This window comes from Elephas maximus, chromosome 5 (assembly GCF_024166365.1).
Source record: "Elephas maximus indicus isolate mEleMax1 chromosome 5, mEleMax1 primary haplotype, whole genome shotgun sequence".
NCBI classification, from domain to species: domain Eukaryota; kingdom Metazoa; phylum Chordata; class Mammalia; order Proboscidea; family Elephantidae; genus Elephas; species Elephas maximus.
In genome coordinates, this window is record NC_064823.1 from 41,031,047 (window position 1) to 41,058,461 (window position 27,415).

General features: G+C 40.2%; 1 protein-coding gene across 1 annotated transcript in view; it reads right to left on the reverse strand.

The window, feature by feature from the left end:
• Positions 1 to 963: 963 nt before the first annotated feature.
• EGF (epidermal growth factor) overlaps positions 964 to 27,415 on the reverse strand; it is a 142,064-nt gene continuing 115,612 nt past the window's right edge. The window contains exons 19-23 of the mRNA XM_049885522.1: positions 22,889 to 23,033; positions 18,558 to 18,725; positions 11,733 to 11,847; positions 3,557 to 3,662; positions 964 to 1,234 (exon numbers count right to left, since the gene is read on the reverse strand). Coding sequence (XP_049741479.1) covers positions 1,038 to 1,234; positions 3,557 to 3,662; positions 11,733 to 11,847; positions 18,558 to 18,725; positions 22,889 to 23,033 — 731 coding nt within the window. The 3' untranslated portion in view covers positions 964 to 1,037. The remainder of the gene's footprint in view (positions 1,235 to 3,556; positions 3,663 to 11,732; positions 11,848 to 18,557; positions 18,726 to 22,888; positions 23,034 to 27,415) is intronic.

The window sequence follows — 27,415 nt, forward strand, 5'->3', positions numbered from 1 at the left end:
ATAATTCCTTTGTTTCAAGATACATGTTTACTTAGAACGCTACGTGGATTTTTACCTTATAAAATTAGAGAGATAAATTTCAAACAATAGCAAGCTTGACAATTAATTTTGATTCAACTCTAATACTCTCTTAGATTAAAATTAACTACTTCACCAGATGGACAATAAAATGTTTGTTTCATGGTGATTTTATTTAAATAATTAGAAGAAATTGATTGCTGTCCATAATGAAAATCGATCAGGTAATTTGCTTACAATCTCACATTTAAAAATAAGTAAAAGGTTCTGTGCGAACACACAAAGGGAGAAGTGACCATTTTCATTGGAAAAAAAATTCTGCGAGGAAGAGTAATCACTGAAAAACATTGCAGTCTCTTGGGTAATATTTTAAAAATTAAATGTTTTCATTCACAGATTTTAAAGTAGAAAAAAATAGACCACCTAATTCTCAAGAAATAAAGTTCTAAGTTATGACATTTTTCATTAATTTATTACAATTGGTTCTGCAAAATTACCGGCATGGAAAACACCAATGATAAGCAAAAAGCCTGCAAAAAATCCTAACGGTGATTTTAATACTCTAAATGCTCTGTGCAGATAAAAGAAATTATAACTGACCAAACCTGTGTGCTTGCCTGCTTTAACCCCAGATTCCTTCTAGGGCAGCAGCGGGCAAAAATTTATCTGTAGATTTGATGATTGAAGACGACAGAGTTTACAAATCACCACTGTCTCAGTTTTGGTTTTTAACAAGTTACCTAGTGATTCTGCAGGTTACTATTATTTGAAAATCTGCAGTGGGGCTTCTTGAAGGAAGAAACAAAAGCACAGCTACATACTTTTCTCCAGGGTTAGCTGTAGAGATATCTGTGGAGCCAGAATCTGTATTTTTCCTCTACTTTTGGAAAGGAAAAATACTATCCATTGGCCCAGTTCTTCTTGACTTCTCATTTAATTCTGGTTTTTCACTGAGTCGGCTCCATTTATCATGATGGATCTAGCATGGTGGATTGGGACCCCTTTGTTGCCATAATGGCTTAGCTGACAGGAGAAGAGTGGAGCTTCTCAGCCCCCACAGCAATGGGTCGCGCCACATAGGACGGTAGATGAAGGTTCTTCTCCATTCCCTGGGGACCAGAGGTATTATTACTTGATGATGGAATCCAGCAGCTTTGCTCTGTGTTCATTCCATGAACCCGGGGCCCCTGCCTGTATGGAGTTGGTTGCACTGACCCTATACAAAAGAAAAAAGAAATTTCAGTATTCACATGCTTCACAATGCCCAGCAAAAGAGAGAACCTAATAGTGACGGTTAGAGAATAGGCCTGAAAGATGAGACACAAAATCAACCTATTCTCAAACCATTCAGGACCCAATTTTTAAAAATTAAAAAGTCTTGGTAGGTTGAGATGATTCAAAGGAATTTGCTTCTTGATATTTTTCTTTAGCTTTCTCTGTATATGGCCTCTCTCCGTCTGGGCCATAAATGACTTGAGAACTGGCCTCACAATTTATGCACACTTGTATTAGCATGGAAGTCTGTACCTAACCTGCACCATTCAATGCTTACTGAGGTCAATGAAGATGATTCTACATACCTACTGCTAGTAGAGCCTATGTTTTAGATGATTTTTCAGGAGCTGAGGAGGAATTGGCTCAAAGACAATCTTTTATCTCATGGCTCCTTAACATGCTCTTTTATCTCATGATCATTTATCTCATTCTCAGATCTCATTCCAACCTCCCATTCCCATCTCTATTTCCACTTTCACTGAAGGCATTTATGAGACAGCAAGACATGACTGGCAATGTGATCACCCATATTAACACAACCAAACCAAACCTGTTGCCGTTGAGTCAATTCCAACTCATAGCAACCCTATTGGACAGAGTAGAACTGCCCCATAGGGTTTCCAGGGAGTGGCTGGTGAATTCAAACTGCGAAGCTTTTGGTTAGCAGCTGTAACACTTAACCACTGGGCCACCAGGGCTCCATATATACATGTGTATATATGTATATGTGTGTGTGTATATATATATATACACATATATAATGAATTACATTTACAAGAAATAATTATGTGTGTTTAGTTCCTCAAGGAACAGTAGTATATAACAAGACATTCCAATATTTTTACACTGCTTTTTAATAGTGCTACCAATAATAACAAAAAAAATGCAAATTTTGAAAATGCTGAATTTTTTAATTATCCATGCAACAACAGTGGTACCAGTGCATATAAAAAAAACTGTAATATTTATTGTAGTTTTAATATTCAATTCTTAATGTGTACCTTAGTATCCAGGAACTTCCTCAAATTAGACAATAAAGTTCTACTGAATTCATTATTTATGTGAGTTATGTGGGAACATACGTGTGAGAGAGGAATTTAGAGTGAGTCTTCTAAAACAAGAAGCCTATGTTCTCTATACCAAGAAAGCTAAGGAGGAGGGTATGGTAATAAGCTTATTTATTGAAGGGCAAATATCAGAAAATATAAGTGGAGCTGAAGCCCCTTTCATTAGCGGAGGTACTGTTTTTATTGGCTCAGTGTTTCTCCCAACCTCTCTAAAGGCTTATGATACAAAACCATGTTCAACAACGTCCTCTGGGTTCTAAAGCAGAATATCAGAAACCTAAGCCCAAGAGGTTTATCATAATAAAACTCTTGGCAGAAGTATTATGTCAAAGGTTATCTGACTCCGTCTCTACCAGAAGCAGATTGAGTTCCAGAACAGCCTGAGAACCTATGTAGACTGTATGGCCCTTCCCCCACAGTGGCTCGCTTGGCTGGACTTCACAGACTGCTGGGCGTCTGGCTGAGTCTAGCCCCTGATAAGACTTGAATACTTCCAAATCCCCAGGACAACCTCCAGATCAACTTAAATTCACAGGAACCCTTCTTAGTGGAACATGGAACATGTTTTCTTTTCAGCCATTTCCAATTTAGCTGTAGCTATTTTTTTTTTTTTTTTTATATTTACAGCTACCGGTATATATAAAAAAAAAATATATATATATATATATTTTATATCTACAGCTACCGGTATAGATCCCAAACCTCAAGAAGGACCTCAGAACCCACCCTAATTCAAAACAAGTAATCACTCATTGTGTGCATGCTCAAATGGATCTAGTAGACTGCTAAGCAGCCAGAGTTTTGAGTAAACACGGTGACCTCACAGAAGATAAAAATCCAGTCTAAATTAATTTCTTTAAGCTCCATGTCATTCCAATACAGCCCAGCTGCTCACACAGATTATGCAATTTAACTTCTTGTTTCTGTGGTTAGGAGCCCCTGGGTGGTACAAATGGTTAACCTGCTCAGTTGATAAGAGAAGTAAGTGTACCCAGAGGTGCCCCAGAAGAAAAGCCTGGTGATCTACTTCCAAAAAATCAGCTACGGAAAACCCTGTGGAGTACAGTTCTACTCTGACACACATGGGATCACCATGAATCGCGGCTGACTCAAAAGCAACTGGTTTGTTTTTTCAGTGGTTAGATGAGACTTTTCACTGGAAAACATTCAGGACCCAGATAAAGGTAGCCATTTACCAGGTGCCAGGGAAGAAAGCTGGCCAACATCTGCTGTCTGAACATCCTTCAGGGCCACAGGTTGACTCCCACACTTGAGGTCTTGGTGTTCCTTTAAAATCACAAACTGCAGAGAACAAAAGGGAGAAAGAGGATATTGTCATAATCCACAAATTATCTCAACATTAAATCAAGTCCATGGCTTCATTATTTTCATCCTGTGGAAGATGCAAGCTGGAAGAAAAGGTCCTACCAAATTTATCTCTCTGGCAAATGAAAGATTCAGTTTTCAATTAGGATCTTATGTACCTCTCCATTACAACAACTAGGTACTACCAATACCTTTACTGAAGAATCTATTCTAATTTTGTAATCCCAGCTTTGGGGCCATAGATCCCTGGCATTACTGTTTTACTATAAGCAATCAAAGAATCCATAAGTATTTTACACAGTGCCTATCGGCCAGACAAGTAGCATAAGTCATATATGTATGTGTCGCAACTTTTCGTATATATAGATGGAGTCCCTGGGCGATGAGAATGGTTAATGCTCTTGGCTACCAACCAAAAGGTTGGAGATGTGAGTCCACCCAGACGCACCTTGAAAGAAAGGCCTGATGATCTACTTCCAAAATACCAGCCATTGAAAACCCTATGGAGCACAGTTCCACTTCGACACACACGGAGTCACCATGAGTCAGACCTGATTCAACAGCAATTGGTTATACATATATATACGTGTGTGTGTGTGTGTATATAAACACATAAATTTTTTATTAACTCAATTTTATTAACCATATATATAGATGCTTAAAGTGTTAAAAAGTAAAGATGTCACTTTAAGGACTAAGGTGTGCCTGGGCCAAGCCATGGTGTTTTCAATAGCTTCATATCCATGCAAAAGCTGGGCAATGAATACAGAAGACGGAAGAAGAATTGACATCTTTGAGTTATGGTGCTGGTGACAAATGTTGAATATACCATGGACTGCCAAAAGAATCAACAGATCTGTCTTGGAAGAAGCACAGCCAGAATGCTCCTTAGAAGGGAGGATGGTGAGACTACATCTCACATACTTTGGCATGTTATCACGAGGGACCAGTCCCTGGAGAAGACCATCATGCTTGGTAAAGTAGAGGGCCAGTGAAAAAGAGGAAGACCCTGAACAAGATGCATTGACACAGTGGCTGCAACAATGGGCTCAAGCATAACAACAATCATGAGGATGGCACAGGACCAGGCAGTATTTCGTTCTATTGTATATGGGGTCGCTATGAGTTGGAACTGACCCTACAGCACCTAACAACAACATATATATGGTTAATAAAATTTACTTAAATATGTCACTGAGTTCTGATTAAATGGGTACTAATAGTGTCCTAGAACTCTATGGGTCAGTTCTACTCTGTCCTATAGGGTCGCTATGAGTCGGAATCGACTCGATGGCACACAACAACAACAGTGTTCTTTAGGGTCACTATGAGTTGAAATCGACTGGATGGCAACAGGTTTGGTTTTTTGGTTTAATAGTGTAACTACTGTTTTGCAGGGACCCACAAAATGTTTTAATGTTACAAAGGACCTTTACTGTTGAACAGCTTGGGAACCAATATTTTAAAAGGCAGGCTAAGAAAGCAGCAAAATTTCTCTTCAGTCAATAAAATGATTACTTCTCTTATTATTTATATTGCCCAAACTTGATTGGGAACCTGCAGTGTAGGCTGACCAGAGTTGCTTGCACTCAAACTAAATAAATAGATTAGATAATAAAATAGATGACTGACAGAAGGAAAGAGAATACATGTTCCCTTGCTTAAGAATGAAGGATGTAGAGTGTGGTGCAGCCCCGCCCCCTGCCCATGAGTAGCCTTGAAGAGGGACTGGCTCCAAGGCTTCTGCTGATTACGCTCCATGGGTTCAGAAATAGGTCCTCCTCAGAAATACTGTGTACCACGAGAAAAAGGGAGTGGAAAACAAGCATTTCTTTGTCCATGGTTCTCTTTAAGGAAAGTGTAGGAAGGGTTAAGGAGTGGAGCTGATTAGAAAGAAGGGAAATAAATGTAGGTAATGGAAGAGCGAATCCCACAGACATGTGTTTTCATTTTCTTATTTTCCACCACACTAATTAACTGTCACCTCCTCTTTATTAATGGTCTCCCTGAAGCAACAGATTGCAAAGTCAATACACGACCCACTCTTCAAGGGGGCAGATCCATTATTTCTGGCTCAAGTCAGGAACCAGCCCTCTGTATTACAAATTTTCCAACCTTGTGCCTCTTGGCCAGAAGAACATAGAACCCAGAGTTCTGAGCTGAGATGGGGAAGGCAGCTAATGGAACCAGATTTGTTTCTGCTGCCTCTCCTAGTTTGGGTGCTTTGCTGTTTCCCATTCCCACTGATACGTGCAGCAGCAGTTGGTGTCGGGGACATTTATGACTGCTGGGAAGGACTACAGTCAGCAGCCCCAGGCCTCCTAACACAGCCCTAAGCCACCAAGCTGCTCATGACAGTGATTTTTTAAAACACCACAAACATAGATTGTGTTTCTCCTTCTCTTCCATAATTTAAATAAGATGAATTAAACTTGCTGCCCCAAACCTGAATGAAGTACCATATAGAATGACAAGTGTTGTTGTTCATTGTCATCAAGTCGATTCCAACTCATGGTGACTCCAGATGTGCAGAGTAGAACTGCTTCATAGAGTTTTCAAGGTTGTGACCTTTCAGAAGCAGATTGCCAGGCCTGTCTCCTAAGAGCCTCTGGGTGGGTTCAAACCACCAACTTTCCGCTAATAGTAGAGCACTTGACCGTTTGCACCACCCAGGGACTCCCCAGACTGACAAGTACAACCTGGGAATTTAAAGCCCACAATGCTTCAAAGAACTGAAGACAGTCTATAACTAAATCCATCCAGAAACACACACTTAAGAAATCTATAGAGACACAGGGATCTTGTTTTTGAGCTGGTTCTGACTCAGAGAGACCCTATGCACAACAGAATGAAACACCACCCGATCTTGCACCGTCCTTACCATTATGGCTATGTTTGACCCCATGGTTGCAGCCACTGTGTCAATCCATCTTGTTAAGGGTCTTTCTCTTTTTTGCTGACCCTCTACCTTAGCAAGCATGATGTTCTTCTCCAGTGACTGGTCCCTCCTGATAACATGTCCAAAGTACATGAAACAAAGTCTCACCATACTCTCTTACAAGGAGCACTCTGGCTGTATTTCTTCCAAGACAGATTTGTTTGTTCTTCTGGCAGTCCATGGTATAGTCTATATTCTTTGCAAACACCGTAATTCAAAGGCATCAATTCTTCTTCGGTCCTCCTTATTCATTGTCCAGCTTTGGAATGCATGTGAGGCAATTAAAAATACCATGGCCGGGTCAGGCGAACTTTAGCCCTCAAGGTGACATCTTTGCTTTTCAACACTTTAAAGAGGTTTTTTGCAGCAGATTTTCCCAACACATCATTTGATTTCTTGACTGATGCTTCCATGGGCATTGATTGTGGATCCCAGTAAAATGAAATCCTTGACAACTTCAATCTTTTCTCCATTTATCATGATGGTGCTTATTGGTCCAGTTGTGAGGATATTTGTTTTCTTTATGTTGAGGTGCAATCCACACTGAAGGCTGTGATCTTTGATCTTCATTAGTAAGTGCTTCAAGTCCTCTTCACTTTCAGCAAGCAAGGTTGTGTCATCTGCATATTTCAGGTTGTTAATAAGTCGTCCAATCCTGATGCAGTGTTCTTCTTCATATAATCCAGTTTTTCAGATTATTTGCTCAAACATGCAGATGGAATAAGTATGGTGAAAGGATACAACCCTGACACACAACTTTCCTGAGTTTAAACCAGACAGAATCCCCTTGTACTTTTTGAACGACTGCCTCTTAGTCTATGTACAGACTCCTCATGAGCATAATTAAGTGTTCTGGAATTCCCATTCTTAGCAATATCCATAATTTGTTATGATCCACACAGTCGAATGCATTTGCATAGTCAATAAGACACAGGTAAACATCTTTCTGGTATTCTCTGCTTTCAGCCAAGTGCCATCTGACATCAGCAATGATGTCTCTAGTTCCACATCCTCTTCTGAATCTGGCTTGACTTATGGCAGTTCCCTTTCGATGTACTGTTGCAATCACTTTTTAATTATCTTCAGCAAAATTTTACTTGCATGTAACCGGGACGAGTGGACACAGGAAATCCAGGGTGTTAAGGGAAAGAGGGAGAGTGCTGACATATTGTGGGGATTGCAACCAATGTCACAAAACAATTTGTGTATAAATTTTTGCATGAGAAATTAATTTGTACTGTAAAATTACAGCTAAAACACAATAAAAATTTTTTTAAATTTTACTTGGGTATGATATTAATGATACTGTTTGATAATTGCCACAGTCTATTGGAAACCCTGGTGGCCTAGTGGTTAAGTGCTATGGCTGCTACCCAAAAGGTCAGCAGTTCGAATCTACCAGGCGCTCCTTGGAAACTCTATGGGGCAGTTCTACTCTGTCCTGTAGGGTCGCTATGCGTCGGCATCAACTCGACGGCAATGGGTTTGGTTTTTTTTTTTTTTATTGGATCACCTTTCTTTGGAATGGGCACAAATATGGATCTCTTTCAGTCTACGGGCCAGGTAGCTGTCTTCCAAATTTTTGGCAGAGACAAGTGAGTACCTCTAGTGCTGTATCCGTTTACTGAAACATCTCCATTGGCATTCTGTCAATTCCTGGAACCTTGTTTTTTGCCCATGCCTTCAGTGCAGCTTGGACTTCTTCCTTCAATACCATCGGTTCCTGATCATACACTACCTTCTGAAATGGTACCAGTGGCTCTGTATTCCTTCCACCTTCTTTTGATGCTTCCTGTGTTATTCAATATTTTGCCCACAGAATCCTTCGATGTTGCAACTTGAGGCCCGAATTTTTTCTTCAGTTCTTTCAGCTTGAGAAATGCCAAGTGTGTTCTTCTCCTTTGGTTTTCTAATTCCAGGCCTTTGCACATTTCATTATAATACTTTACTTTTTTCTTCCTGAGTTGCCCTTTGAAACCTGTTCAGGACTTTTATTTCATCATTTCTTCCATTTGATTTAGTTCAAGAGTAAGTTTCAGAGTCTCCACTGACATCCACTTTGGTCTTTTCTTTTTTTCCTGTCTTTTTCAGGACCTTTTGCTTTCTTCATGTATGACGTCCTTGATGTTATCCCGCAACTCATCTAGTCTGCAGTCACTAGTGTCCAATGTGTCAAATCTATTCCTGAGATGGCCTCTAAGTTCAGGTGGGATATATTCGAAATCAGACTTTGGTTCTCATGGACTTGTTTTAATTTTCTTCAGCTTCAACTTGAACTTGCATATTGGCAATTGATGGTCTGTTCTGTATTTGGTTCCTGGTCTTGTTCTGACTGATGATATTGAGCTTCTCTTTCCACAGATGTAGCCACTTTGATTCCTGTGTATTCCATCCAGTGAGGTTCACGTGTATAGTTACATTTTATGTTATTGAAAAAAGGTATTTGCAATGAAGTCATTAAAAAACCCATTGCCGTCGAGTCGATTCTGACTCATAGTGACCCTATAGGACGGAGTAGAACTGCTCCATAGGGTTTCCAAGGAGTGCCTGGTGGATTTGAACTGCCAATCTTTTGGTTAGCAGCCGTAGCTCTTAACCACTATACTACCAGGGTTTCCAAGTCATTACTCTTACAAAATTCAATCATGCAATCTCCAGCGTAGTTTCTATCACCAAGGCCATATTTTCCAACTACTGATCCTTCTTTGTTTCCAGGTTTTGCATTCCAATCACCAGTAACTATCAGTACATCTTGATTGCATGTTTGATCAATTTCAGACTACAGAAGCTGGTAAAAATCTTCAATTTATTAATCTTTGGCATTTGTGGTTGGTGCATAAATTTGAAAACAGTTGTGTTAACTGTCTTTCTTGTAGGTGTATGGCTATTGTCATATCACTGACAGTGTTGAACTTCAAGACAGATCTTGAAATGTTCTTTTTGACAATGAATGTGATGGCTCTTTAATTTCTCATTCCCGGCATAGTAAACCATATGATTTTCCAATTCAAAATGGCCAATACCAGTCCATTTCAGTTCACTAACACCGAGGATATTGATCTTTATGTGTTCCATTTCATTTTTAATGATTTCCAATTTTCCCAGATTCATACTTCATAAATTCCACCCTCTGATTATTAATGGATGTTTGCAGCTGTTTCTTCTCATTTTGAGTCATACCACATCAGCAAATGAAGGTCCCATAAGCTTGACTCCATCCACATCATTATGGTTGACTCTACTTTGAGGAGGGAACTCCTCCCCAGTCATATTTTGAGTGCCTTCCAACTTGTGGGGCTCATCTTCAGCGCTATATCAGACAATGTTCTGCTGCTATTGATAAGATTTTCACTGGCCAATTTTTTCAGAAGTACACTGCCAGGTCCTTCTTCCTAGTCTTTCTCAGTCTGGAAGCCCCACTGAAACCCGCCCATCCTGGTGACCTTGTTGGTATCTGAAATATCAGTACCATAGCTTCTAGCATCATAGCAACACGTAAGCCCTCACAGTACAACAAACTGACAGACAGGTGATATACAGGGATCTTTAGTATTTTTTATTTTTTAGAGATCATCTAATCCAAACACCTTGTTGTACTGAAGAAGAAGCAGAGTTCTGCAAAGGTTGAGTGACTTGCTGAAGATTAGACAGACAATTAGTGGGAGAATAAAACTAGAACTCATATTTCTTATTTTAGTTTAATATTCAAGTTGAACACAAAAAATAAGTACACTCTAAAAGCCTATGACAAGCAGGGAGAGATGATCAACTGTTAGTCAGAAGCACAGCTACAGGAAAGCAATGCAAGGTGAGATGGAAACTTGGGAATGGAGAAAATGGAAGGACGTCAAACACTGCCTTTACTTATCCATAATCACTTCCTAATAGCTCTTTCCTATTTGCCAACAGGCTTCCATCTCCAATGGACCTTCATTATATTTCAGACTCTTAGACAATGTATACCACAAATAATACCAACGGCAAACACTAAACCAGCCAAGCTATCTCTGACAGGCTTCTGGAAATGGAAATTTCCTTAATATTTTCAAGAAAGCTTGTTGTTAGTTGCTGTCAAGTTGGCTCCAACCATCTGTATAACAGAACGAAATGTTGCCTGGTCCTACGGCATCCTCACAATCTTTGGTATGCTTGAGCCACCGTGTTAATCCATCTCATGGGGGGTTTTTCCTCATCTGCACTGACCCTTTACCAAACATGATTTACTTTTCTAACAATTAGTTTTTCCTGATGACATGTCCAAAGTAAGCAAGGTGAAGTCTCGCCATCCTTGCTTCTAAAAAGCATTCTGGCTGTACTTCCTCCCAGACAGATTTGTTCATTCTTCTGAAAGTCTGTGGTATATTCACTATCCTTTGCCAACACCACAATCAAACGCCTCGATTCTCCTTCTAGCTTCCTTATTCTTTGTCCAGCTTTCCCATGCCTGTCCCGAGTCTGCCCTCTAGTGTTTCAAGATCAATTACTGAAGTGGGTAATCTAAGGAAGCATCTCGAACTTCCCAATACACTAAACTTTTTAGAAAACATATAGGGTTACCAGATAAAATACAGGACACTCAGTTAAATTTGAATTTAAATTTGAACTTCTGGTATAAGCATGAATTTAATTGGGCATCCTGAATTTTTATTTGCTAAATCTAACAACTATTTTGCTGCTTTGAAATTGGAATTATAATGTATGGGAAAGAAAAAACACTAAGAATATTAGGAACATAATCTTGGGTTTTTAAAAAATCTGTTGGAAGAGGACCACTTAAATATTGGGGAAAATTCTTCATATAACACATAAAAATCTAGGTTCTAGGAAGAAGCTACATGTTAGGAAAAAAAAAAAAGATTCCATAAATTTCTTGTGCCATTAAATTATGGTACTATTTTTAGCCTTTCTTATTCCCTCTCTATGCTCTAACTCCTCACCCCACTTCCCTGACACAAAGCCTCCCCAGTGGATGTAGCATTGGTTCACATTAACACCAGCCAGAAGCTATAACAGATTCTGGTCTCTCTGAACTCAGTGGAAAATGAAGACAAAGGAACTGGGATTAATAGCAAGCCAATTCTTTGCTTCATCTGCTTTGGTTGCATTACCCAAAGTTGGGGGGAAGACATTCCAGCCTCTCCATCAGTAGGCTTGCTACTGCTCACATCTCTGCTCGACTCTTCATATGGATTCTTTGGATTTTTTGATAGCAACTTCTGATTCCTGCAATAAAGGCAAAATTTGAGAAAATCTCAAAACCAAACAAGTAAACAACAACAAAAAAGCACCCAGCCCAGAAGTGAAATGTCAATCACAAAACTCATGAAAAGATTTATACACAAAAAGAAAAAATCTTGGATGGTTATGAAGGAATGGAGGAGTGGTGGTGAGGAGGAAACACTAAATAGACAATAAACAAGTGGCAATTTTGGTGAAGGGTAAAACAATACACAATACTAAGGGAGCCAGCACTTGTTCAAGGCAAGGTCATGGAAGCTCCATGACATATCCAAACTCCCTGAGAGGCCAAATTACTGGGCTGAGGGCTGTGGGGATCATGGTCTTAGGGAATATCTAGTTCAATTGGCATAACATAGTTTAAAAAGAAAATGTTCTACATTCTGCTTTGGCAAAGTAGCATCTGTGATCTTAAAAGCTTGTAAGCAACCATCTAAGATACTCCACTGGTCTCACCCTGTCTGAAGCGAGGCAGAATGAAGAAAACCAAAGACACAAGGGAAAGATTAGTCTACAGGACTAATGGACCATAACTACCACAGCCTCCACCAGACTGAGTTCAGTTCAACTAGATGGTGCCCGGCTACCACCACTGACTTCTCTGACAGGGATCACAATAGAGAGTCCCCGACAGAGCTGGAGAAAAAGGTAGAACAAAATTCTAACTCACAAAAAAAGACCAGACTTACTGGCCTGACAGAGACCGGAGAAACCCCGAGAGTATGGCCCTTGGACACTCTTTTAGCTCAGTACTGGTCACTCCTGAGGTTCACCCTTCAGCCAAAGATTAGACAGGCCCATAAAACAAAACGAGGCTAAATGGGCACACCAGCGCAGGGACAAGAACAAGAAGGCAGGAGGGGACAGGGAAGTTGGTAATGGGAAACCCAAGGTCAAGAAGGAGAGAGTGTTGACATGTCTTGGTGTTGCCAACCAATGTCACAAAACAATATGTATATTAATTGTTTAATGAGAAACTAGTGTGCTCTGTAAACCTTCATCTAAAGTACAATTTAAAAAAATAAATAAATACAACAGCCCACCCAGTGATGGTCGGGGGCAACTTTTTTTGCTGCTGAAATTTCAGTACTTAATGTGTATGGGAGAGAAGAAATATTAACATAATTAGGAGTATAATTTTGAGGTTTTATGGCATTCTTTTCTGCAGGACTCAAAATGGTTTCCAGAAGACCTTTTACTCTTTCCAAGCTTGTGTGAGGCTGTGAGGGGTAGTTATGCATTCATTCATTCAAAAGATACCTACTGAGTACTAACTATATCCCAGGCAATGTCCTAGATGCTGAGGATATAGTAAAGGAAAAACAATAATGATGTCAATATCTTAATGAAACTTTCATTTCCTTTGTGGGGGTTGTGTATAGGAATAATACCACAGCAACCCTGTGGAGGCCGACTACTTTAGCCCCTTTTTACGACTGGAGCCAGCGGGGCTCAGAGATGCCAGTGACTCACCCAAGACACACAGCTACCAAGGACAATACAGGAAATGGGTCATAATGACACCACACCCTAGGCTTCTCCTACTGGCCCTCTGCAATGTTCTACTCATAAAGAATTAGAGGCAAGAACTGGAAGAGTGGAAGACCCCAGGTAAAACTATGTCTCACAGGAGTTGCCTGCCTCCAAATCCAGTTTTAAAAAATACATATTTATTTGACAGGAGCCGTGATGGCACAGTGGTTAAGTGCTCAGTTGCTAATTGAAAGGTCTGAACACATCAGCCGCTTCATGGGCGATATATTCCCATAAAGGTTTCAGCCTAGGAAACTGGGGCAGTTCTACTCTGTCCTATAGGGTCACTATGAGTCAGAATCGACTCGACAGAACACATTTATTTGACAGACATTAAGCATTAAGTCAATGCAAGGCATGGTGCTATTTACAGAGTTGGGGGTGACCTAGCATTAAGGTGAGGGCCCTATTTTCGAAGCAGCAGACTCTAGAGGTAAAGAGACAGGCACATAATGTATGTACACAAGCAGCCACTTAAGAGAAGGCAATGAAGAAAACATGGCAGAGAAGCACACCAGCCAGCCTTAAGGTTTCAAAACAGAGCACTGCTATCAAGGGGCAGATTGACCATTTAATTCTCTCTAGGAGTGCAACCCTCCATCGGACGGCACTATCTAGGCACTTCAGGAAGGGCAGTAAGGAAGCTGGGGCTGCTGTGAAAGCCTCATTCCAAAAGCTGTCTATTCAATGTATCAGATAGTACCAGGAGATGGGGTGGGTTGTTTGCTTATTGTTTTTAATCAAAGACTTCAAGGAAAAAATTGAAGCAAGCAACTAATATAAACAGTGCCATCGTTGCAAAGTTACAAAATTATAGTTTGTTAAGGAAATCATTTTGTTGCTTTTTTTTTTTTACAAGGGAGTCCTTCCACATTATCAAGTTTTATGAAGTAATAATATTAAAATATTAAAAAAATTATTTAGTTTCACAAATACTACCATATTTTTACAGAAATAATGCACATCTTTTACATTTGTTTGCCAACCATTCCCTCCCACCATGAGGTATTTTTAGAAGCATCACCGGGCCAATTTTTTTCATATGTTTCTGTGGAAAAAAAATTAGCATAACAAGCTTACGAAAATACCTTGTGGGTGGAGGGAGCGGTTGGCAAACAAATACGAAGGCATGTATTACTTGCGTAAAATGTAGTATTCTTTTGAGAGACAGATACAGAAGAGAGTACCAATCAGTCTGGACAAGATAGCCAGAGAATGGTATGAGGAGGAAATAACTGATTCTAGCTCTTTAAAGACATTTAACATCCTGATTAAAAACTCCTGAGCCATTGGTGGTTCAGCGGTAGAATTCTCATCTTCCACGTGGGAAACCTGGTTTGATTTTTGGCCAACGCACTTCATGTGCAACCACCATCCGTCAGTGGTGGCCTGTGTGTTGCTATGATGCTGAACAGGTTTCGGCAGAGTTTCCAGACTAAGGAGGACCAGGAAGCAAGGCCTAGCCATCTGCTTTCAAAAATTAACCAACAAAAACCTTGTGGATCACATTCATCAAATCTGCAACCAAACATGTTGTACACGGGGTCACCATGAGTTGGGGGCTTATTTGACAATTTAAAAATTCCAGGTTAAAACTGTATTTGTTGGTATACTCTAGTGGCACGGGGATATTGGACTAGCAGTTTTAATTTGATCTCATCAGAATCAATATATCTTTGGTTCAAATGCAGTCAAGCACATAGCTGAAAACTTCAGGGGGGTAAGCAGCTACACTGATCAGAACTGTTAGGTAAATAGCCATCAACTGACCCAGATAGAACTTTACACCTCTGGATGCATTTGGTAAAAAGAAAAAAAGAAGAGTTCTGATAAGCTTTCTTTTTAAGAAGTAGTCCCTTATCACCTTTGCTTTTAGGTAAATGGGAATCAGAAGCTGAGTATGTTCTTATTTATGTGTCAAGTCTATAGTCATCTTTTAGCTGAGCTGGTCTCTGGATTCCATGTCATGAATGCCCAGGAATTTGCCATTAGCTTTAAATCCAGAACTCTGAAAAATGCCAATGGAAGTATAGACATACTTATACCATTGTCCATCAAATAAGAAAAAATACTTAACAATCATTGCCCACATGAACTTACGTGTCCTGCTACACTTTTTGCCAAGCATCTATTTTCTTTTGGCATTCTGCGTATGTAACTGTTGATCGTTCAGTATTTTTTTCTACAAACATCCAAGATACCAAGTGAATACCAAGCTAAAAAGTACATTGTTACTGAGAGATCACTGAATTCCAATTTCAAGTTTGTGCCGGAGAATCTTGACTCTTAGTCTGAAGTAGAAAAGGGTTGGAACATGTGACCCTTTAGGGAAGATTACAGTTCACATAAAATCATAACAACCCAATAGCATTTAGGTCGGCAGTTCGAATCTACCAGCCACTCCTTGGAAGCCCTACGGGGCAGTTCTTCTCTGTTCTATAAGGTCGGTATGAGTTGGAATTGACTCAACAGCAATGAGTTTTTTTGTTTGTTTGTTTATATGTGTTATAGATTGAATTGTGTCCCCCCAAAATATGTGTTGTAAATTCTAACCTCTATGCCAATGGTTTTAATCCCATTTGTAAATGGGTCATCTTCGTTATGTTAATGAAGCAGGATTCATGTAGGGCATGACTTGAGTCAGTCTCTTTTGGATGTGGTAAGACTACGTGCAAAGACACAAGGAGATCTCCAAGGAACCAGGAAGCAGAAGCTGAAGACACAAGAGCCTTCCTGCAGAGCTGACAGAGAGAGAAAGCCTTCCCCTAGAGCTGTCACCCTGAATTCTGATTTCAAGCCTCCTAGACCGTAAGCCCTGGTGGCATAGTGATTAAGAGCTCCACTGCTAACCCAAAGGTTGGCAGTTCAAATCCACCAGCCACTCCTTGGAAACCCTATGGGGCAGTTCTACTCTGTCCTGTAGGGTCACTATGAGTCTGAATCAACTGAACGGCACCAAACAACAATAACAAACGATGAGAAAACAAATTTCTGCTTGTTAAAGCCATCCACTTGTGGTATTTCTGTTATAACAGCACTAGATAACTAAGACAGTATGCCAGATGTACACTAAGTTCTTTATTGTTGTTAGTTGCCATCAAGTCAGCTCTGACTCATGGTAACTCCATGGTAACGCAACAGGACAAAATGTTGCCTGGTTCTACACCATCTCCATAATGTTTGTATGCTTGAGTCCATTGCTGTAACCACTATGTATTTTGGGTGCCTTACAACCTAGGGGCTCATCCTTAGCACTGTATTGGACACTATTCTGTTGCGACCCATAGGATTTTCAATGACTAATTTTCAGAAATACATTGCCAGGCCTTTCTTCCTAGTCTGTCTTAGTCTGGAAGCACCACTGAAACTTGTCCACCATGAGTGAACCTGCTGGTATTTCAAATACTGGTGGCATAGTTTCCAGCAACACAGCATCATGCAAGTCACCACAGTACAACAAATTGACAGACAGTCTGTGGTTCTTTAAAATAACCCTTAAGATAAGTACTATCCTTATCCTCATTTTATGGCAAGAAAAAAAAAAATTAATGAACACAGGGGTTAAGTAATATGCCAAAAGTTACTTCAGCATGAACTGGGATTTAAATCTGTGTAGTCTCAGTCTGGGGCCCATGCTCTTAACCACTACACTAGAGTGCAGGAAAGTCTCAGACAAGTGCTTCCCAGCTAATAAACGGGATTCGCCAGAATACAAGATGGTTGCCCTCTGAGTGGTTGTGTAAAGCTGGAAGCTTTGGTCGGGTCTGCTGATGTCCATCCCGTGCATTCCCAGAGGATTGAGGCCTATTATTTAAGCGAATCTTAGGCTTTCACCTAGGAAATAATGAGATTGAACTAGATAATTCAAGTCCCCTTCAATCCAAAAGTTTCAGCACACTGATTTTGTGCAGCGTAAATGATAGCAATATATCATTGCTTTGAAATGTTGATGATAGTAGGGGATGCTGTTTTACTTTTTAACAAAATGGAAAATGAGCAAATGACATGACGCCTACCCCTGCACCCTAATGTACTGTTATCTAGAAGTCATTAGATGTGTATCTCCTTGTTCCACAGCTTTTTACTTTTAATGTGAAATGATCAAAAACACAAAAATCTAAGAGCCAGAAACTTCCTTCCAAGTTAGGGAAACTACTGATATTCTTTAACAAAACTTAATACTTCATGGGAAATCAACTTAATGGAAAAAAAAAATTACAAAACAAACCCATCATCATAAAGTAAAAAAAAAAAAAAAAAACCTGTTTTCATCAAGTAAATTGCAACTCACGGCAACCCCACGTGTTTTAGAGTGGGCCTGCGTTCCACAGGGTCTTCAATATCTGTAATCTTATGAGGGAATACCCGGATAGCGCAAATGGTTAAGCTTGACTGTGAGCTGTTCAAATCCACCCAGAGGCAACTCTGAGGAACTGCCTGGAGATCCAAAAGGTCATAGTCTTGAAAACCCTATAAAGTATAGTTTTATTCTGCACATATGGGGTTGCCATGAATCAGAACCACCCTGACAGCAACTGGGTGTTTTGTCTTGTTTTTAATCTTATGTAATTAGATCACCAGGCCTTTCTTCTGCAGCACTGCTGGGTGGATGCAAACTGCCAATCTTTCAGTTAATAACGGAGCTCAAACTGTTTGCACCCCCTAGGAAAATTAAACCCAAACCCAGTGCTGTTGAGTTGATTCCAACTCATAGCGACCCTATAGGACAGACTAGAACTGCCCCATAGGGTTTCCAAGGAGCACCTGGTGAATTTGAACTGCCGACCTTTTACGCTGTAGCTCTTAACCACAACACCACCAGAGCTTCCCCCAGGGACCTTAGACCGTCATAATAAACTATAGTCATGCAGGCTCTGAGGGGAAAAGCATGTAATGCTAAAAGAAAAAAGTAGAATACAAAAAAAAAAAACCCACATAAACTGTGATGTATATGGACAAGAGCCAGGACGGAACATGGAAAAGTGAAATCACTGATGTTTTAGTGCAATGGCCTTTATTTTTCAGTTAGTTATTTTTTTAAACTATAATTTCATATCTTTAATGTAGCAAATCTGTAAAAGAAATTCGTCTCAAGGAGGCAGGCATTTCTCTGGGAGGGGTTAGGAAGGGGCTTAAAGCACCAATGGAAAGCAAAGGGTCACCTGTAATAGCGAGTCCCCCACAGTGCCAGGAGGAGAAGCAGGACAAGCCCAACCACGCAGACAGCCACCACAGCAATGTTCCGTTGCTGCCCGTGCCCAGCGTGGCGCAGTTTCCACCATCTCAATTCTCGGTGCTGACATCGATCCCCGATGAAGCCAACGATACATCTGTGACAACACACAGAGGTTATCAGTAACCCTCGGCCCAAAACACTTGTATATTTCAGACTCGATATCTGGCCATCGCTCAACCTCTGCTTTTCCACACTCGGCTCTTCGGAAGCATATGGAAAATCCATCAGGGGTCAGCTGAAAGCATTAGGATTTACAAGTTAATGCAGCAGGGACTTCCCCCTTTGGTCTGTCTGCCCTGGGACTGATGGGAGATTATTGCATATTGCCTCTTTGAGGCATTCAGGACTTGATTAAAGGTCAATTTCTGTTAGTCTAAAATTCTGAGATGCCACCTTTTAAGACCAACAACCAAGCAACTCTGCCCTAAGAGCCAAGAGAGGTTTTGAAATAAACGTTTGGCCAGATTGCAATGAGTATAGGTCAAAGGCTAGAAGAACTTAAACGGAGGGTCTCCCCACTTGAGACTAGGCTATAAAAAAATGTGCACAGGCTCTGAACAGCAAGCACAACCTAATATGCTGAGGAAACTTAGTTTTCCCTTTTTAAAAAATCACTATTAGCCCAAAAGAATAGGTCTCAGTGTTGACATGCAAGCATTTACCTATTTTCTTTAAGGAGAGAGGAAAAAAAAAAAAACCTATATGGAGGAAAAAAAGAATATGCACCCATAAACACTCTGCTGTTCCATTAGAGAAATTATTACTAGAATTACCAGCAACCAACATATATGGCGAACCTTTAAAGTAAATGAAACAATGCTGCCATCTACTGGAAATACATGCTTCCAGAAATTATAAGGATCTCTGGTAGAAATAAAAGCAAAGGACTGTATTCTATTATTCTTCCCAAGAGCATCAACTTTAAAAATATCCTATTAAATATTTCATGACACTCACTTACGAATTCCTTGCCCTTGCCCCTGGATCAATTAACTATCTGTCCATGTTTCCCACCTTACTCCAGAAAGACGAAGGAATACACAGAAAATCGATACCAGTCCCCATGTTGGGAAGAGGCAGCATAGAACAAGCATTAGACCAAGCTCAAGAAGATGTAGATTCTTGTTCCGGTTCTACCTTTAGCTGGTTATAGGAGCTTGGCAAGTCACTTTCAGAGGGAGAAGGGGAAAGGAACTAGCATTTGTTAAGCACCTTATGTGTCTGACATTGCATAAAGCACTTTTAATCATATTACTTCCAATAACATAGTACTATTTTACAGATGAGGAAACTGAAGCTCAATGGTGCTAAATAACTGGTACAAGGTCACAAAGCTAGCGAATCATCCAAAACCAAAGCCAAACCCGTTTCTTTCGGGTCAATTCAGACTCATGGCAACACCATGTGTTACAGAGTAGAATTATGCCACAAGGTTTTCTTGGTAGTTCGAATCCATCCAGCAGCACCATGGAAGAAAGATCTGGCAATCTGCTTTCATAAATATTACAACCAAGAAAACCCTACGGAGCTCGGTTCTACTCTTTAACACATGAAGTCATCGATAGTTGGAATCCACTCAACAGGCTGTGTTTTGCTTTTGGTTGGTTTGGGGGATCTTGGTTTAAAGACTTGTCCAAAGTGTGTGTGTTGGTTCAAAGCCAAATAAGAATATACAAGGAACTCCTCTGAGCACACAAGGTTTGGAGCCTTCTGAAAATCTCCAGACCAGGAAAACTTTGAGGAACATCTTGGGCAAAAAGACTTGTTCTCACTTCCTCTGCATTGCTCGAGGACAGCCTAGGGTCCCATGTGTCTGTGCGGGAACTTTCACTGTCTCCAAGCAAGGAAGGAAGAGCCAGACCTTTACAAGCCTACTCACAGCATTAAGAACACTTTGTGCGGAGTGATGTCTATGAAGTGTTTTTAATAAAAGTTGGACTAGTAAACATTCTCTAGAGATTTGTTATTATGGAATTAAAAAAACATAAGATGAGTTCAACAGGGCAGGGGGAGGAAAGGGTTGAATTCTAGAACTGAACCACGCTTTTATGAAGCATAGAATTTCAAAATAAAGCTATGATCCTGATTACTGTGAACTCTGGTGATACTTTAAATATTGCTTTTGATTACAAGTCCTTAAATTTGAATGTTATCTCCAGTATAATTGTGAGCCTGTAGCAACTCATGTATAAAACATTATCAGGGAAATCAGATATTTTCATTAGGATTTAATGACAGAAAGAAAAGCAGTGTTCTAATGAGTTCATCAATCATTTAGTGAATTGATGCTATCAGTTCCAAACGAAAGTACTGTACTAAATACAGTGCCTAACCCTTCAATACCGATTATATTATATAACGTCTTTTATAATCCAAACTTAAAGTGTCATAGAGAAAAACAAACCATGACCTAATAAACAAGGGCTTTTCTTTTAATAATCTGCTTATTTGGAATAATAAGAAACAATGAAAAGCTTAAAAATGACTTGTTTCTCAATATTAAAATCAAAGTAACCTATTTTAAGTACTGGATTTATATCTGTTTAAACAATTAAGGCATGTGAATATGAACGTAAGAGCAGAATTCTATTAGACCTGAGTCATTTTGACTAATATTCATGAGCATTTCTCATTATTTCTGTCAGGCTGACATGATTTATAATGCAAGGTCACACACTTTGCCAGAGAATATAACTTATTCTTCTAATAATTTAGATTATGCTCTTTGGTTTATTATTATTGATAAAATAATAAAAGCCTTTAAGCTTATAACATCTATTTGAGAAGATCAGAATATTTTATCACTCCTTCCTCAGGTATAGAGAAAAAGATCAATCAGTCAAGAGTCTAGCCATGGGAGACTTATATATTCTTCAGCATCAGCAGTTCCCTCACAGTGCTTCGAAAATATGAAATTAATTAAAAGTAAAATTTGATGTAGAACGAGATATGGTGAGTGTGTGTTTTATTAAAGAGTCCAAGAACAGTTTCCTGAATGAGCACAGAGGAAGTACCTCCATGGTTTTAGGCCTTCCTCAAATCCAATTTTCAGGTTGACACTTTGCTCACTGTGAAGCCATCATGGAGGGCTGAGAGGAGGGAGTAAAAACAAAAAGTTGCCACATCCAACAATTGTTACCAAACAGCAAAGAGGTAAAAATCAACTATTTGGAAGTGAAGGGAAAAAAAAATTTTCTGTTTTGAAAATTAGAGGCAATAAGTCCAGTTGTGTGTATGTACAACTAACTAACCAACCAGTCGCTGTCGAGTAGATTCAGACTCATGGCGACGCCATGTATTTCAGAGTAGAACTGTGCTCCACAGTTTTCATGGCTGTGATCTTTTGGAAGCAGACGGCCAGGGATTTCTTCCGAGGTGCCATTGGGTAGGTTCAAACCACCAACCTTTTGGTTAGTAGGTCAGTGTTTAACCATTTACACCACCCAGGGACTCAATGAATATGTACAACACTTTTGTAAATCCAGAAATACATTGTGGATGCTACATATATTTGGCAGAAAATAAATGAAGATTTTTAAGAAATGCTCTCACAAATCTAAGCTTCTCAACCAGAATAAGTTTAGTCTCCAGACTATACTTATAGTAAAGGGGCCAGTGGTGGTTCAGTGGTAGAATTCCCGCCTTCTTGTGAGAGCCCTGGCTTCGATTCCTGGCCACTGCACCTCAAGCACAGCTACCACCCACCCGTCAGTGGAGGCTTGTGTGTGGCTGCGATGCTGAACAAGTTTCAGCACAACTTCCAGACCAAGATGGACTAGGAGAAAGGCCTAGTGATCTACTTCTGAAAAGATCAGCCAGTGAAAACCTTATTTATGAATCACAACAGTCCAATCCGCAACGAACCATGGAGATGGCGCAGGACCAGGCAGCATTTCGTTTTATTGTGCACAGAGTTGCCATGAGTCAGAGGACAACTCCATGGCAGCTAACAACAACATACTTATAGCAACATCAGGTTATTTAAGTAAAAGGGAAAGTTGCTAATTCCTTAGATTTACATTCACCACTGGCCCTTGGAAGAGGAAGATGGGGGAGGGTGCAGTAGAACCACACTCACTCATGGGTGCACACTCCTGTGCACACACACACACACACACACACAGTTTATATGTGTATATTTATATGTTTGTTCCCTAAGGAAAAATCTATTTGTAGAAATCTCCTCAATATAAACTTTACACATTAGCTAAAAGGGATGGACTTCAATGTCGTATCTGAAAGACAGTTTTAACTTACTTGCATGCGTACTGGTCTACTTGTTCAATATACATGCACAGACCATCATTGAGGCAGTAACCATCGTGCGACGGGGGACATCCAGGGTAGATATGTCTGGCAGCATGGAGGTCATCTTCCCTGAGACGAGAGGGTGGGGCTGTGTCTAGAAGAATCAAAGAGAGTGCTTTCATTTTCTGAAGTGATTAGGGCTTTTCGGGGCATATCAATATGAAGAACTAGTTTCTATGAACAGTTTGTGAAATAGTGTTTTTTGGTGACAGTAGAACCACCAGGAGCAACAATAGTTTCACTTCCTATAATGGATTGAATCGTATCCCCCCAAAATATGTGTTAACTTGGTTAGGCCATGTGTGGCTGTCCTCCATTTTGTGATTTTCCTATGTGTTATAAACTATAATCTCTGCCTGTGATTAAAGAGGATTAGGGTGGGATGTAACACTCTTGCTCAGGCCACATTCCTGATCCAGTGTAAAGGGAGTTTCCCTGGAGTGTGGCCTGCACCTCCTTTTATCTTATAAGAGACAAAAGGAAAGAGAAGGGAGCAGAGAGCCGGGGACCTCATACCACCAAGAAAGAATCACTGGGAGCAGAACATGTTCTTTAGACCTGGGGTTCCTGCATAGAGAAGCTCCTAGTCCAGGGGAAGATTGATGAGAAGGGCCTTCCTCCAGAGCCAACAGAGAGAGAAAGCCTTCCCCTAGAGCTGATGCCCTGAATTTGGACTTCTGGTCTACTAGACTGTGAGAAAATAAATCTGTTTGTTAAAGCCAGCCACTTGTGGTATTTCTGTTATAGTAGCCCTGGATGACTAAGACACTTCCCTCACTAGACCTTGTGTCATCTTCATTGGAGCCAGCACTTTTCTCTTTAGGTTCAGTTTTATTAGATACAAAGCACATTGGAGGCAATTAAGAGCATGGTCAATCCTGTGTCACCACATAAAGTCGTTAATCCATTGTAAAAGCAAATCTGTCATCCACAAACACACACTAACCATGGAAAACAACAGCTAGCTTTAACAATGTCTCACTAAACAATCAGTGTATCTTTGTGGCTTAAAAACTACCCACCAGTGCACAGTCCATTACCTCCAATATCCTACAAAAACAAACCCAAACTCATTGCTGTCGAGTCGTTTCCGACTCATAGCAGCCCTATAGGGAGAAGTAGAACTACCCCATAGGGTTTCCAAGGAGCAGCTGGTGGATTTGAACCGCTGACCTTTTCGTTAACAGCCGTAGCGCTTAATCGCTGTGCCACCAGGGCTCCTAGGAATCTCAAAAATGCCCCTCACACAATGCTTTCTTCTAAAAATTAACTTTCAGGAAAAACTCCAAAGAAAAGACTGTAGCAACTTTGACAGGAAGGAAATATCGTAACAAAAGGGCATGCCAACATGATAAAGTCCCATTAACCGAGTGGTTCGCTGCTCCTTAAAAGAAAAACATTAGAATATGTAGCTATCTGAATAGTAACAGCATTCAGTACCTTTAAGAAGAACAAATTATTGGAGCTAAATAGATCGCTAAAAAATAGAGGAGGAGCCTGGGTAGCGCAAGGAGTTTTCCATCAGTTGCTAACCTAAAGGTTGGAGGTTTGAATCCGCCCTGTAGGTCTGCAGAAGATAGGCCTGGTGATCTGCTTCTGTAAAGGTTATGGCCAAGGAAACCCCATAAGTAGTTCTACTCTGTAACACATAGGGTTGCCGTGAGTTGGGGGCCAACTAAACAGAAGTCAACAACAACAACAAAAGCAGAGACCCAAGCAAGTGTGGAGCTTTCCTTCCTTAGGGCGTTTTCTGATCACAGAACTGACAGAGGCAAGTGGCTGGCAGTAAGGTGATGCGGAAAGGACCATCGATCCTGTTTCGGGGTCTGAGGCTGATCGTGAGAAGACACTGCAACATGGGCAGAAGGTTTAGGAAGCAGGAAGCCATTAGGAACATTTACAAAGAAAGACAAGACAGCTGGAGTTCTAATTTAGATAAAGAAATGGTGTATTTTTCAAGTAATGTGTTAAAATCCTTGAAAGCGATTCAAAATACTGGGAGTCCAGACACCCTCATGGAACTCCCTAGCCCTGCAAAGTTTTTCCAGCAGTCCTAGAAATCAACATTACAAATCAGGAGCTTAGTTGAGAGTTAAAGAGAACCACCTGTGTTCCCACCTTTGCTGAGTTGTGAGTAATAAAAAAGGATTTATTCCAGATGGTATGAAATTAAGACAACTTGGGCCATTTCAAATCCTCAAGCCCCACACCAACCAATCAGGAAAGTCAACTCTCCAGCCTGTTTGAGTGGAATAATTTCTAGACTCTCTAATGCAAATACACTGGGGAAGAGATTTTTTCTGAACCAAGCCCCTCCCCTCTTATTCAGACCACCCAGCAATCTGCCAGGGCAAGTTCATCCAGGTTCAGACAGGCTGCCAAGGCACATGCAGGTGGAGTTTCCCTCTGTGTTTGTACAGATGGCACACTCTCCACAGGTGTGCATGCCTAGTTGATACTCATCAATATCTGTCAGAAAAGTGGGTGCAGGGGAGAGAAGAGTGGGATGCAAAGGAGGAAGAGGGTTATACGTTTGGAAAACCCAACATTCTGGAAGGGGAGCATCTTCAACTTTTGTCATACTCCATGTTCTCAGAGCCCTCTACATTTTTAGGCTTAAAAATATGATCATGATGGGGAAAGACAGGCAATGCTTAATGGATATTGAGCTTCTGTGAAGAGCGATGGAAAAATTGGGGAATGGTTACTGGTGGTGGAACAACATGATGGCCATATTTAATGTCACTGAACTGTACTTGTGACAATTGTGGAAATGGCTAACATTTTATTACTTAGGTATTTATCTGAATTTAAAAAAATAAATACGATTGTGAATGTTAGAGCGAGAGATGACTTAGGTGCCTCGGCTATACGCCCACTCAGGCGTTCTAAGCTTCTTACTTAAGGCTGGATGTGTTCCTACTGCTTACAAAGAATGAAGGTTTCCCAACATGAACAGCTAAGTGGGGAAAGTTTAAAATTGGTAAACTATCTCTAGACAGACATTTAGAAGTTCAGATCCTAAAGATTCATACTTAATTTTGCAAAAGGCATTCATCCATTGACATACATGTATGTCAAATGAAACACATTTGTTTTTTCACAAATAAAAACTACATCATCCCATTCATTCCCAACTATCTACCTTTTCCTTTCTCAACTACCACCACCATAACATTTAGATCCTTACTTCTCAATTAATTACATTACTACTAGAAAAGCAGCCTACTAGATTCCCCACATCCCATCTCTCCCATACTCTGCTCCTAAACACCACTACCAGATTCATCTTTCTAAACCACATTTCCCATCATTGCACCACTTCACTCCAACACTTCAGTGACTTCCCTTTGCCTAAAGCTGTGTTCTCCAATACAATAGCTGCAACCCGTATCTGACTACTGAGCATCTGAAATACATCATGATCTGAAATGAGATGTGCTATAAGAATAAAGGAAACCCTCGTGGCACAGTGGCTAAGTGCTATGGCTGTTAACCAAAGGGTTGGTGGTTCAAATCTGCCAGGCGCTCCTTGGAAACTGTATGGGGCAGTTCTACTCTGTCCTACAAGGTCGCTATGAATTGGAATCGACTCAATGGCAATGGGTTTGTTTTTTTGGTTTATAAGAATAAAACACACTGCAGATTTTGAAGACTTAGTACCTATACTGGATTGAATTGTGTCTCCCCAAAAGATATATTCAGATCCTAAATCCCAGGACCTGTGGTTGTGATCTTATTTGAAAATAGGGCCTTTGCAGATATAATCAAGTTAAAACGAGGTCATGTTGGATTGGGGGGCCCTAAATCCAATGACTCATGTTCTTATAAGAAGAAGAGCGAGCACACAGACACAAGGAAGAAGGCCATTGACAACAGAGGCAGAGACTGGAGTGATGTAACCACAAGCCAAGAACACCAAAGATTACTGGGAGCCACCAGAAGCCAGGAAGAGGAAACAAAGGCTTTGAGCCTTCAGAGCAAGTATTCCCTATGACACCTTGATTTTGGACTTCTGGCCTCCAGAATTGTGAGAGAATAAATATCTGTTGTTTAAAGCTACCTAGCTTGTGGTTATTGGCTACAGCAGTCCTAGGAAACTAATACAGTACCAAAATAAAAAGAATGTGAAATACCTCACTAATAATTTTTTATATTGATTACATATTAAAATGTTTTTATATATATACTAGAGTAGATAAAAAATATCATTAAAATTAATTTCATCTGTTTATTTTTTCTTTTGTAATATGGCTAGTAGAAAATGAAAATTACATATGTGACTCACATTATGTTTCTATTGGACACCAGTGACCTAGAGAATTAGAACCCCAAGGACTCACCCTCGGTTTCTGGTCTTCCACAAACTAACCCAACCCACCCTACCAGCCTCAGTTTTAGTTACTTCCTCACTTATAACCTACACTTAGCACCCAGTGGGCTCTCTCTACACTTCAAATAAGACCCGTGATTTGT